Consider the following 13,020-nt stretch of genomic DNA (forward strand, 5'->3'; position numbering starts at 1 on the left):
TATTGCTTCTGTGCCTTCTAAATCTGACTCTTCACCGTTGGTAGTAACATTTAAATATTTTCTTTAATTTTGGGATCCCAAAAGCTCACATTTATCTCTAGGAGAATGAGGCTGGTCTCTCCAATGTGTATCTTCACTTATTGTTGTACCCTTTAGGTAACAATATTCTTTCTGCTTCATCCAAAGAATACCTATATGCAATCTGACATGGATCCACGCATTCTAATTATTGTTGTAAATGCCATGTACTTTGTCCATCTATCACAGATCATTTTTGTTGCAATGCAATTCATTATATATTCATCACAATAATTGCTTGTTATAGTATGCCATGGATATAATATAAATAAATAATTATTGTGGGCTCATTGTTTACATTATTGTTCTGATTCCACATGTTTGTATTTCTGTCCTTCCTTGACACTCTCTACATCTTTAAAGGGATGCCAAAATTGCTGGAAGACTCCCTCTCTACTCACAAAGCAATTTCTTTCTTCAGATGCATAAGCCAGCTTCATTTCTTCTACTCCCCAGTGGCATGAAAAGTTGACGGGGAATTCAGGTAGGTGTCAAAGACACCTATATAAGAGGATGACCATGGAGAGGTGGGAGCGGCATGTGGCCAGGGCTTTCTTTCTCCCCTGTGCTGATGGAACTCAAGCTACAGCAAGGAATATATGGGCATAAGAGCTTATGATGCAGAAGAGAGGGCTGATTCCTGAGTCCTGTCAGAACCATCATCAGGTCCTCATTGAGATGGGCATCAGAGTAGGAAAGTCTTAAGAGAGGTTTAAAACAAAAAAAAGTGAGGCATCTCTAGATAGGTATTGAATGATAGGTTAGCATCAAGGTTTGGATCAGAGAGTCACAGTGGACCACTCCCCAAGACCCACCCACCAGCAGCCCACATCTGCAAGGAGTCATCAGGAGTGGATAGTGCAGAGGACGGCAGATGGTAGCATAGCAGTTGATAGCCATGATAGTCAATAGTGGGTTGTCCATATTAGCAAAAACTGCAAAGAAATATAATTGGGCCAGAAAGAGAGAGAGATTGATGTCTACCACATGGATCTCTGCTCAGTATTATGTGGTAGCCTGAATGGGAGGAGAGTTTGGGGGAGAATGAATACCAATATATGTGTGGCTGAGTCCTTTTGCTATCTACCTGAAACCTATGTAACATTGTTAATCGGCTATACTCCAATAAAAATAAAACTTAAAAAAAAATAAAAGTGAAATTTGCTCAGTTGTGTCCAACTCTTTGTGACCCCATGTACTATACAGTCCATGGAATTCTCCAGGCCAGCATATGGGAGTGGGTAGCCTTTCCCTTCTCCAGGACATCTTCCCAACCCAGAGATTGAACCCGGGTCTCCTGCACTGCAGGGTCATTCTTTACCAACTGAGCTGTGAGCGAAGCCTAAAGAAAATAAATAAATAAATAGAAATAAATAGAAAGAGGCATGGTAATATAAAATATAATTCTCTGTGCTACACAATGTATCCTTGTTGCTTATCCATTAATAACGAAAAGAGATAAGCAACAAGGATACATTGTGTGGCACAAAGAATTATAGCCATTATCCTCTAATAACTTTTAATGGTGCATGATCTGTAAAAATAATGAATGACTATGCTGTACACTTGATAGTAGGATAATATTATTAATAAACTATAATTCAATTTAAAAAAGATAAAAGTTATCAAACTTGCTAAGAAACTAGATCTCAATTGTTCCCACAGGTATTCATTAGAGAAAAACCTGGAGAAATTTTTTCTTGAGAAAATTTCCTATAGATAGGGTTGAGGAATAAAATCAACAATTAAGCAGAAACCGAATATTGATTTGGAAATAAAATTAGAAAGATTACTTAAAATGTCACAATTTCTGCCTCATTACTGCCCTGTCTCCTTAAGTAAGAATAGTTGACAGAGACTGACAAACAGGCATAAACTGTTATATATGTCCTTTTTTTTTTCATTTATTTTTATTAGTTGGAAGCTAATTACTTTACAATATTGTAGTGGGTTTTGTCATACATTGACATGAATCAGCCATGGATTTACATGTATTCCCTATCCCGATCCCCCCTCCCACCTCCCTCTCCTCCCGATCCCTCTGGGTCTTCCCAGTGCACCAGGTCCGAGCACTTGTCTCATGCATCCAACCTGGGCTGGTGATCTGTTTCACCATAGATAATATACATGTTTTGATGCTGTTCTCTTGAAACATCTTTTTATTTTTATTGTTCTGAGAATTTCTGTCATGAAAATATATCATAGTTGATCAAATTATTTTCATACACCTCTAAATCAAGTCATCTCAGTTGAGACCTGTAACATCATTAAACAGAGTCAGTGCTTCCCTGCTGTACTCTCCCCAATTTCTGGATCACAAAATAATGCAGCTTAATTAAATATGTGTTTAACCTTCTGTGTTCAGGGTGACAGTGTATCATGCAGCTATAGGTAATCATGTGTTCCTCTACAGTTTACAGCCTCCATGTAGGTTGGATTATGTCAACAATTTTGTTCCACAGCAATTCTGAGACAGTTCAGAGTACAAGATATCTTCTCCCCACATCATTCTTTTATAAACAAAACTGAAATTAAGAGGCCAAAGAAGGTAGAGTTGAAAGACAGAAGAAACATGCGAGTAAGGTCAGAACCAAATTCTTTGGATTTACAAAAGTGAATGTAAACAATTTGAATAGTCTGTCTATCAGCTCAAAATATTCTTTTACAGTCTTATTTGCCGGTATCTCTATTTAATGTATTAATTTATTGGCTGTGCTGCCTGGCTTGTGGTATCTTAGTTTCCCAACCAGGGATTGAACCCGGACCCTCGAGAGTGAAAGGGCAGACTCTTCACCACTGAACTGCCACAGCATTCTGTATCTCTAAATAGTTTTAAGTGCTGGCCCCCACCATGGTTTCAGGCCCAGTGGCATTTCTAGGAACTTTGAAAGTGAGGAACATAGTAATTCTTGTCAATTAGCTCCAAAAATCCTTCTGGAATTACTATTTAATAGTTTTCCCTTGGTATAAGTTTGGTGACAGATAAGAAAAACAAGACAAAAACTTTTTATGAATTCTTCATATTTCATCGGAGGAGGCAAATCCCACGGACGGGGAAGCCTGGTGGTCTGCAGTCCTTGGGGTCACTAAGAGTTGGACACGACTGAGCAGCTTTACTTTCCCTTTTCACTTTCATGCATTGGAGAAGGAAATGGCAACCCACTCCAGTGTTCTTGCCTGGAGAATCCTAGGGATGGAGGGCTACTGTCTATGGGGTCACACAGAGTGAAGTGACTAAGCAGCAGCAGCATACTTCATTGATATTACATCATAATATATTATGTTACAGTCTGTGAAAATAAGTACAGAAATCAAAAAACTAAATAAAAAGGAAGAATTTTGAAACTCAATTTTCCAGGACCAGAAATTGAGGGGAAAATAACATAATCATGAACTAGAAAGATATTCCTGAGATTTTTTTCAATCTGACCCCACTTCAAACAATATTTTACAGTAATCTATGGCAGGTTATTCAATTGAATTATTAAATATCTTTGGAGTCAGAGTTAACAATACTTTTTAGATAAACCATTAGTTACACTATCTGTATTAATTAGAGCTCAGACTACTGTTTATTTTAATTACTTGCCTCTCTGCTTAGAGCAAAAGAAATCATGACATACTGTTTAAAAATGTCCTTTAACTCATATGTGAGTTTACATTTACTTCCTTGTGGAGTCCATGACCCTAAATTAAAGTCCTTAAAGTGTAGCAGTTTAAGAAAACAGTTTAATTTAAAGTGTAATAATTTTTAAAAATTATTTTATTTTGTGGCAGTGCCATGCAACATGTGGGATCTTAGTTTCCTGACTAGGGACTGAACCTGTACCTTCTGCACTGGAAACTTGGGGTCTTAACCACTGGGCCACCAGAGAAGTCCTTGAAACAGTACAATTTTATTATTCACATTATGATATGTTAACTTTCAGGGAACACATAGGTAAACATACTTAAGTACTATCCAACTATGCAATGTATGGGTAATTGAGGCAAATTTCTGTATCTGATTTTATTCAAGAACACAAAAAATAGATAACAAATCATTTTTATCAACTGATATCTCCAAAACAAATTCAACAATAAAATTCAATGGACATTTATATATCCAAAATAAATGTCCCATTTATTCAAGTTTTCCTTATATTATGTAGGAATGCATTGTTTAACGTGACTTACTGGACTTTTCCATTTATTATTCTTTTATACAGTGCCTTTTGTTTCACAGATAGTAAACACTCTGACAAGCAGTATAATTCCATATCTCCAGTTTCTCATTGCCTGTTGATTTATGCCTGAGAAGAGTTCTCTAGACTTCTTCAAGTCATTGACTCCTTGAAATCATCCTCTTCAAGGCCCCCTTTACTTCCTTGTTCCTCAAAGTATAGATCAGTGGATTTAGCACAGGAGTGACCACATTGTACATAATAGCATTGATCTGATCCTGGTCCATGGAGCTACTTGAGGCTGGATGAATGTAAACAAACACACCAGGGATGTAGAAAAGAACTACCAAGAAGTGTGAGGCACAAGTAGACAGTGCTTTACGAAGCATGCTGCAAGAACGGGCCTTGAAGAACAGATAGATAATAATATAGAAATAGGACAGGAATGTTAGAAAGCATGAACTCATGGCAATGGTGCCTGTGACAGTATTGAGCAGCCACTCATTGAGCTCAATGTTCCCACAGGCCAACTCCAGCAATGGCTTAACATCACAGAAGAAGTGATGAATATGGTTGGAACCACAGAAGTTTAAGCGAGAGGTCATCACTGAGTGCAGCAGGGCATGGAAAAAACCAAAGATCCAGACAGTGACAGCCATCTGGATACAGACCCGATGATTCATTATAAGAGTATAATGAAGTGGTTTGCAGATAGCCACAAAGCGGTCAAAGCCCATCACGGTCAGCAACATGGCCTCTGTGCTGCCCATGAAGTGGAAGAAATGAAGCTGGCTAATGCATCCCAAGAAAGAAATTGCTTTGTGTGTAGAGAGGAAGTTCTCCAGCATCTTTGGCAGAGTCACTGTGGAGAAGCAGATATCTAGACATGACAGGTTTCCCAGGAAAAAATACATAGGAGAATGGAGTCTTGGATCAGAGTAGACAACCATGAGGATGGCTGCATTCCCAGCCACATTGACAATGTAAATTGCAAGGAAAACCACAAAGAGAACAGGCTGCAGTACTTGGATGTCTGTCACTGGCAGGAGGAGAAATTCAGTGACTGATGTTCGATTCAGCATCACTTGAAAGAAAAGACCAAGTAAGGTATGGAATGCTATCTCTGATGGGAACCGGATTCCTCCTGCTGAGAATTTTCTCGCCCAGAGAATAATATTTTGAGAGAGCATTGCTATTTAAATAGTCCCAGTATCACAGGTTGTACAATATTTGGACCACTAGATTATTAAGTATTAAAGTTACATGGTGTTTGTGGACCGTTACTCAAACACTTTTAAAAATTAGATTTATCAATATTTTTCTTTCTTCCAGGGATTCAGAGCATGTTGCCAGCCTACCATCTTCTCTAATAACACTTGTGTTTTATCATCCTACGATCAAACAGAGAGTAAATTTTTAAATATTCCACTACACTGCTTTTTCTTAACCAAATAAGAACTCATTTGATTTATTTAAGAGAAATCAATAATGAGAGAACATTAAGAGCTCTAAGGAAGTCGAAATAGAGATACAAACTGTGGAATGCTTTCTATAAAAAGGAAACATTTTAAGCTTGGGAAATCCTTGAAAGGAGAAGAAAAAAATTTGATGTGACTAGAATTAAAAAGTGAATTCGGTAGGGAACATTTCTAGCAATCCCATGGGATTCTCACCCTTATAGCTAGAGAAAATTTGGAGTAATTATCTAACCTTTATTTCACCTTTATTGAAGGCTGGCTTCCAGGTATTCAGAGTAGCTTTCCTTGATAACCATGTATGTTTTGTATATTATTAAACTTTATCACTCCTGCTTAAGAGACACATGATATGCCAAACATCATTTTTGGTTCTCTACCCTCAAAAAGAATTGTTTCAAAAATCCTTGGGGAAGAGAACCGTTTGATAATATCTGAAGATAATAGTAATCAGACTTTATGTACCAAATGATTTATTTCACTGCATCCTGAATATTTAAAGATCACATATTTACTCTGGAGAATACTTAGAGTGCGGCAATAAAAATATATGCAGTAATGAGCCTTTATAATCCACAAACACAGTGGGGAGTCCATCATAAGATAGGAAACTAGCCCTAAATCCTGGGCATTCAACTTTAATACTAGTAAGAAGATAGACAATAAGTGCAACTCCTAGCTTGTCTCCTGGTTCATTCTCATACCTGTTTGAGTGTTCAAATTTCACCGCTGAGAAAGTTTACAAGGTTGACACTCCTGTAAAGTAAATAATAGAAAAACATTATGAAACATAAAGATAAAAAATATATTTGAAGTGACAGCTTATATTGGGATTAAGTATACGCTCTTCATTTTCCAAAAGCTTTTCTTTCTGAAATTCTGCCTGTCTTTTATGTTCTGCAGGTCTTCAGACAAACCTGAGAGAGAATGTCCCTGGGGTTTGGGAGGATCTTTCTATACCTGCAGTATGAGAGAATTCTCCTTGGGGAACTCCTATCTTGAGTTCCATTTTTTTTTCCCCATCGTTCCAATTTTCTTTCCTTACTGTACTTCTTTCTTAGTTTAAGAATCACAGACAGTACAGGTCTCAATGACCTATTTTTTCCTTTTTTTCCCCAAACTTTAAACTTTCTATTTTTCAATGGAGTATAGCCAATTAACAATCGTGTGGTGGTTTCACATGAAGAGTGAAGGGACTCAGGTCATACATGTAAATGTATCCATTCTGCAATTCCAAATTCCCCTTGCATCCTGGCCAGCACATAACACTGAGAGCGTTCCATGTGCTATACAGTAGGTTCTTGTTGGTTATATATTTTCAACATAGCAGTGTGTACACGACCATGCCAAAGTCCCTAACTATCCCTTCCCCTGGCACCTGTAAGTTCATTTTCTAAGTTTGTGAGTCTTTTTCTGTCCCACAAGTAAGTTCATTTGTATCATTTCCTTTGAGAGTCCACATATAAAGGATGTCACATGATATTTCTCCTTCTCTGACTTACTTCACATAGTATTGCACTCTCTAAAATTATCTTTCACTTCCTGGGACTGAGGTATGGACACACTTTCTCATCTTGGGGACTGCTCTGGGAGAATTCGATATAAAATGGAAGGAAATTGGGCAATGACAGTTAAGGAATGAGCGCCAGTCACATCCTATTGATCTGTACAGAAAGATGATTACTGTTTAGGTATTCTACTCATTTATTACTGTGGTTCTATGGAATACAAAAAAGAGGAATGAGGAGAAGCATATTCCTTTTGTTCCTTCTGAGTCTGACACTTCACTGTTGGTGGTTTTTTTTTTTTTTTTTTTTTTTTTTTTTTTTTTACTGTTGGTGTTTTTTAAAAAATTATATTTGTTTATTTTTGGCAGGACTGAGTCTTCACTGCTGTGCATGGCCTTTCTCCAGCTGTGGTGAGCCCAGGCTACTTCCTAATTGTGATGCACGGGCTTCTCATTGTGGTGGCTTCTCGGGTTGCAGAGCATGGACTCTAGAGGGTGGGGGCTTAAGTAGCTTTGGTTTGCAGGCTCTAGAGTTTGGGATCAAGAGTTGTGGCGCATGGGATTAGCTACTCAGCAGCATATAAAATCTTCCCAGACCAGTATGAAACCTGTGTCCCCTGCATTGGCAGGCAGATTCTTAACCACTGGACCACCTGGACTCTCCTCCTGTTGGTATTAACACTCAAATATTTTCTTTTATTTTGGGATCCCAGACCTCACACTTCTCCCTAGGAGAATGAGGCTGATATCTCCAATGTGTGTTCACTTCTTGCTCTCTACCTTAGTAGTAGTATTCTATCTGCTTCATCCAAGGAATATCTATATGCAATTCAACATCTATCCAAGCTATCTAATTACCATTACAAATGCAATGTACTTGGTCCACCTTTCAATTGTGTTTCATTTTTGTTGCTTTGCCGAAGTTCATACTATATTCATCACATTCATAAGTTCTTAATTATTAATTTCATCAGCAGCTTACCAGGTTCACTGTCCCTACCCTCTGTTACTAATGCCCATGCCGTCAGGATCCATGCCATCGGCATCTGAAACAAATTTTGCAAAGAGAAGTGTACACAGATAGCTGATTCATGTTGCTCTACAGCAGAATCTAACACAGCATTGTAGAGCAATTATACTCCAATTAAAAAACTGCATCAGGAGAGCCACCATGTTCACTGCTTCACAGTCTCCTTGGTGGTTACTACTCTTCCTTCTATTATCCACTTTTGTGCATCTCCTCTACTTTTAATTTCAACTTATTTTCCTAACTCTGGCTTGTATATTTGACTTCCATTTAGACAGTTCTACAGTAGCTGTCTTTATCATTAAGATATTTTCTTTCAGCTGGCTTGATTTACATACTGCATTGGAAATAGACCCACAAATCAAATAGACTTGCAACCTTATGCAGTCCACCAAGTGCAGAACTTGAACTCTCTATAGTCCACTTTGAAAGCTGATCCCATTACTCCATTTACCAAATGACATCTTCAGCACTTGCCTCTGGCTACCCCAATCTCTACAAACAATGACTTTAGAATTATCCATTCCATCCAATGATATTGGTGAGTAGATGGGAAAGACCAAAGAAGCCAGGGCCTTGGAATACACTGATGAGACCAGGTAAGAATAATGTAGTTTAGAAGCTGAGCATTATCAATCTTTATCTCTCTTGTGACAAGAAGGCTTTTGAGGAAGAAATTATTTTGGCCTTAGAAATCAGTTCCCAGAGTTACTCATTAGAGAAAAACTTGGAGAAATTTTTTCTTGAGAAAATTTCCTATAGATAGGGCTGAGGAATAATATAATAAAGAGAAGTCTAACACTGATTTGGGCATAAAATCAGAAAGATTACTTAAAACTCACAATTTATGTCTAGTCACCACTCTGTCTCCTTTTATAAGAATGGCTCGAAGAGATTGACATACAGGTATAACACATTATATGTGTCTTTTATTTTTATTGTTCTGAGAACATTTGTCATACAAATACACTGAAGTTTAACAAATCATTTCATTCATCTGTTGGTAAAGTCATCTCAGTTGAGACCTGAAACATTAAATAGAGTCAGTGCTTTTCTGTTGTACTTTTTCCCATTTGTGAATCACTGAATAATGCAGTTTATTTAAATAGGTATTTTTAGGAAGGCAGCGAGTCATAAAGCAATAGGTAACTATGTGTTCCTCTACAGTCTACAGCCTCTATGAAGCTTGGATTATGTCAAAAATTCTGTTCAGTAGAAATTCTGTCTGAGATAGTGCAGGATGTAAGATGCCTTCTCCCACACACATTCTTTTATAAACAAAATTGGAATCAAGAGACTAAACAAGGGAGAGTTGGAAGATGGAAGAACCATGTGAGTAAGGTTAGAACCAAATTTCTTGGATTTACAAAAGTGAATGTAAAAAATTTGAGCAGTCCGTCCATGACCTCAAAATATCCTTTTACAGTCTAATGTGTCTGTATCTCTGCTTTATGCAAGACAAATTTTTGATGAATTCTTTATATTTCACTGGAATTACATCATATTATATCACATTACAATCTGTGAAAATAAGTATAGAAATCAAAAAACAAAACAAATGATAAGGAAAGTTTTGAAACTCAATATTCTTGACCAAAAATCGAAGGGAAAACAACATGCTAAGAGCTAGGAATGTATTCCTGAGATTTTTTTTCAAGCTGACTATACTTTTAACAACATTTTACAGTAATCTTTGACAGGTTCTCAGTTGACCTATAAAACATCTTTGCAGTCAGAGGTCACAAAACTCTTTAGATAAACCATTGGTTACTTTACCTCTTTTAACTAGAACTAACAGCAATATTTGTTTTAATTACTTGCCTCCCTGCTTAGAGAAAAAGAAATCATGACATACTGATTAAAAATTTCCTTTCACTCATGTGTGAGTTAACATTTATTTTTCCATTTGAGCCCATGATCCTAAATTCAAATCCTTAAAATATAACAGCATAATATAACATTATAATATGTTGCCGGAAACACACAGATAAACTGACTTAAGTACTTTCCAGCTATACAGTATATGAGTAACTGAGGCAAATTTCTGTACCTGATTTTATTTAAGAGCACAAACATAACAGATCAGTTGCATCAACCAATGTCTCCCAAATAAATTCAACTTAAGATTCCATGAATAGTGTACTTTTGTTCAAATTTCCCTTGTATTACCTAGGAATGCACTGTTTAACACAACTTACTGGGCTTTCTTACTTATTTTTTCTTTATACTATTCCCTCCATTTTATAGGGTTCTCAGGTGGGACTAGTGGTAAAGAACCTGCCTGCCAATGCAGGAGACATAAAAGACATGGATTCGGTCCCTGGAGGAGGAAGTGGCAACCGACTCCAGTATTCTTGCCTGGAGAATCCCATGGACAAAGAAGCCTGATAAGCTACAGTCCAAGGGTCCCAGAGAGTCAGACACGAACGAGGCAACTTAGCACACAAGTACTCTGTTTTACAAAGAGTAAACAATTTCAGAGGCAGTATAAACTCACTATCTCCAGTCTCTCATTACCTGTTCATTTATGCCTCAGAAGAATTCTTCAGATATCTTCAAGTCAGAGCCTCCTTCACATCCTCCTCCTCAAGGCCCCCTTTACTTCCTTGTTCCTCAAAGTATAGATCAGTGGATTTAGTATGGGAGTGACCACACTGTACATAATGGCAATGATCTGATCCTGGTCCATGGAGCTACTTGTGGCAGGATGAATGTAAACAAAAACAACCGGGACGAAGAAAAGAACAACTACCATGAAGTGGGAGACACAAGTAGACAGTGCTTTATGAAGCATGCTGCAAGAATGGGTCTTGAAGAACAGATAGATAATAATATAGAAATAGGACAGGAATGTTAGAAAGAATGAGCCCATGGCAATGGCGCCTGTGACAGTATTGAGCAGCCACTCATTGAGCTCGGTGTTCCCACAGGCCAACTCCAGCAATGGCTTAACATCACAGAAGAAGTGATTAATATGGTTGGAACCACAGAAGTTTAAGCGAGAGGTCATCACTGAGTGCAGCAGGGCATGGAAAAAACCAAAGATCCAGACAGTGACAGCCATCTGCAAACAGACCTGATGATTCATTATAAGGGTATAATGAAGTGGTTTGCAGATAGCCACAAAGCGGTCAAAGCCCATCACAGCCAGCAACATGGACTCTGTGCTGCCCAGGAAGTGGAAGAAATGAAGCTGACTTATGCATCCCAAGAAAGAAATTGCTTTGTGTATAGAGAGGAAGTTCTCCAGCATCTTTGGCAGAGTCACTGTGGAGTAGCAGATATCTAGACATGACAGGTTTCCCAGGAAAAAATACATAGGAGAATGGAGTCTTGGATCAGAGGTGACAACCATCAGGATGGCACCATTTCCAGCCAAGCTGACAATGTAAATGGCAAGGAAAACCACAAAGAGAACAGGCTGCAGTACCTGGATGTCTGTCACTCCCAGGAGGAGAAATTCAGTGACTGAGGTTTGATTCAGCATCACTTGAAAGAAAAGATAAAATAACATATAGAATGCTATCTCTGATGGGAACCAGTGTCCTGTAGCTGAGGATTTTCCTATCTAGATAATAATGTTTTGAGGGAGAGCAGTGGTGTTTTAAATAGTCTCAGCATCACAGATTGTACAATATTTGGACTACTAGATTATTAAATATTAACATTACATGCCATTTATGGACTGTTATTCAAACACTTTTGCTTTTTATTTGATATATCTTTTCAAATATATATATATATATATATATATATATATATACATCTTTTCAAAAGAAAATTCTTTTTTTTCTTTCCCCAAGGATTTAGAGCAAATTGTCAGCCTACCATCTTTTCTGATAAAGACTTGTCTTTTATCATCCTACAATCTAACTGAGGGTAAATTATTCAGCCCTCCACCACACTACTGTCTCTTGACTTAGTACAAAGTCATTTGAAGTGTTTTTAGCCTAAGAAAAATTGACAGTGAGGGAATAATAAGAGCTATAAAGAACTTTGCAAGGAGATGCAAACTTTAGCGTGCTAGCTATTAAAAGGAATCATTCAGTATTTGGGAAATCCATGAAAGGAGAAGACAAAGACATGATGAGACTAGAATAAAAAAGTGAATTTAGTAGGGAACATTTCTAGAAATCCCATGAGATTATCACCTTAAATGTAGTGAGAATTTTGAGAAATCATTTAATGTTAATACATGTTTGTTGAAGGCTGGCTTTATAGAATTAATAGTAACTTTCCTTGATAGCCATATATATATTGTATATGGTTAAATCTTATCATTCCTGCTTATGATACACACATGCCAAGCATTGTTTTTGGTTCTCTATTCACAAAACAAAATTGTATCAAAAATTCACTTGGGGTAAAAAACTTTTTCCTAACGTTTAAAGAAAATAGTAATCAGACTTTCTGTACTAAATATTTATTTCACTGCATCCTGAATATTTATCAACTATATATTTATTTTGAAAAATATCTAGAAATATGGCAATAAAAATGTAGCTAGTAAAAAGTCTTCAAATCCACAAACACAATATCCATCATAAGATAGGAATTCAACTCTAAATCCTTGGCATGTAAATTTAATATAGGTAGGAAGACGGAGAATATTGGTAACTCTCCAGCCTGTCTCCTGGTTTATTCTCCTACCTGATTGACTGTTCAAATTCACAGCTAAGAAGGTTTCTCAGGTTGACATTCCTAAAAAGTAAATAGCAGAAAAAATATTGAAAAAATAGAGTAGAAAAGTATTTGATGTGATAGTTTATA

The 13,020-nt window shown here is 37.1% G+C and overlaps 2 protein-coding genes and 1 pseudogene across 2 annotated transcripts; all 3 read right to left on the minus strand.

Annotated features, from left to right (window-relative positions):
- Positions 1–523: 523 nt before the first annotated feature.
- On the minus strand, positions 524–4,267 carry LOC136151205 (olfactory receptor 1F1-like; annotated as a pseudogene).
- A 132-nt stretch (positions 4,268–4,399) lies between these two features.
- Positions 4,400–5,323, minus strand: LOC136151206 (olfactory receptor 12D1-like). The gene has a single exon (XM_065912154.1). The coding sequence runs from the start codon at positions 5,321–5,323 to the stop codon at positions 4,400–4,402; it is 924 nt and encodes a 307-aa protein (XP_065768226.1).
- A 5,499-nt stretch (positions 5,324–10,822) lies between these two features.
- On the minus strand, positions 10,823–11,737 carry LOC136151802 (olfactory receptor 12D1-like). Its single transcript, XM_065913229.1, has one exon. It carries the CDS (start codon positions 11,735–11,737, stop codon positions 10,823–10,825), a length of 915 nt encoding a protein of 304 aa, XP_065769301.1.
- Between the last annotated feature and the right edge of the window lie 1,283 nt (positions 11,738–13,020).

The sequence above is a fragment of the Muntiacus reevesi genome, chromosome 20 (genome assembly GCF_963930625.1).
Source record: "Muntiacus reevesi chromosome 20, mMunRee1.1, whole genome shotgun sequence".
In the NCBI taxonomy this organism is placed as follows: domain Eukaryota; kingdom Metazoa; phylum Chordata; class Mammalia; order Artiodactyla; family Cervidae; genus Muntiacus; species Muntiacus reevesi.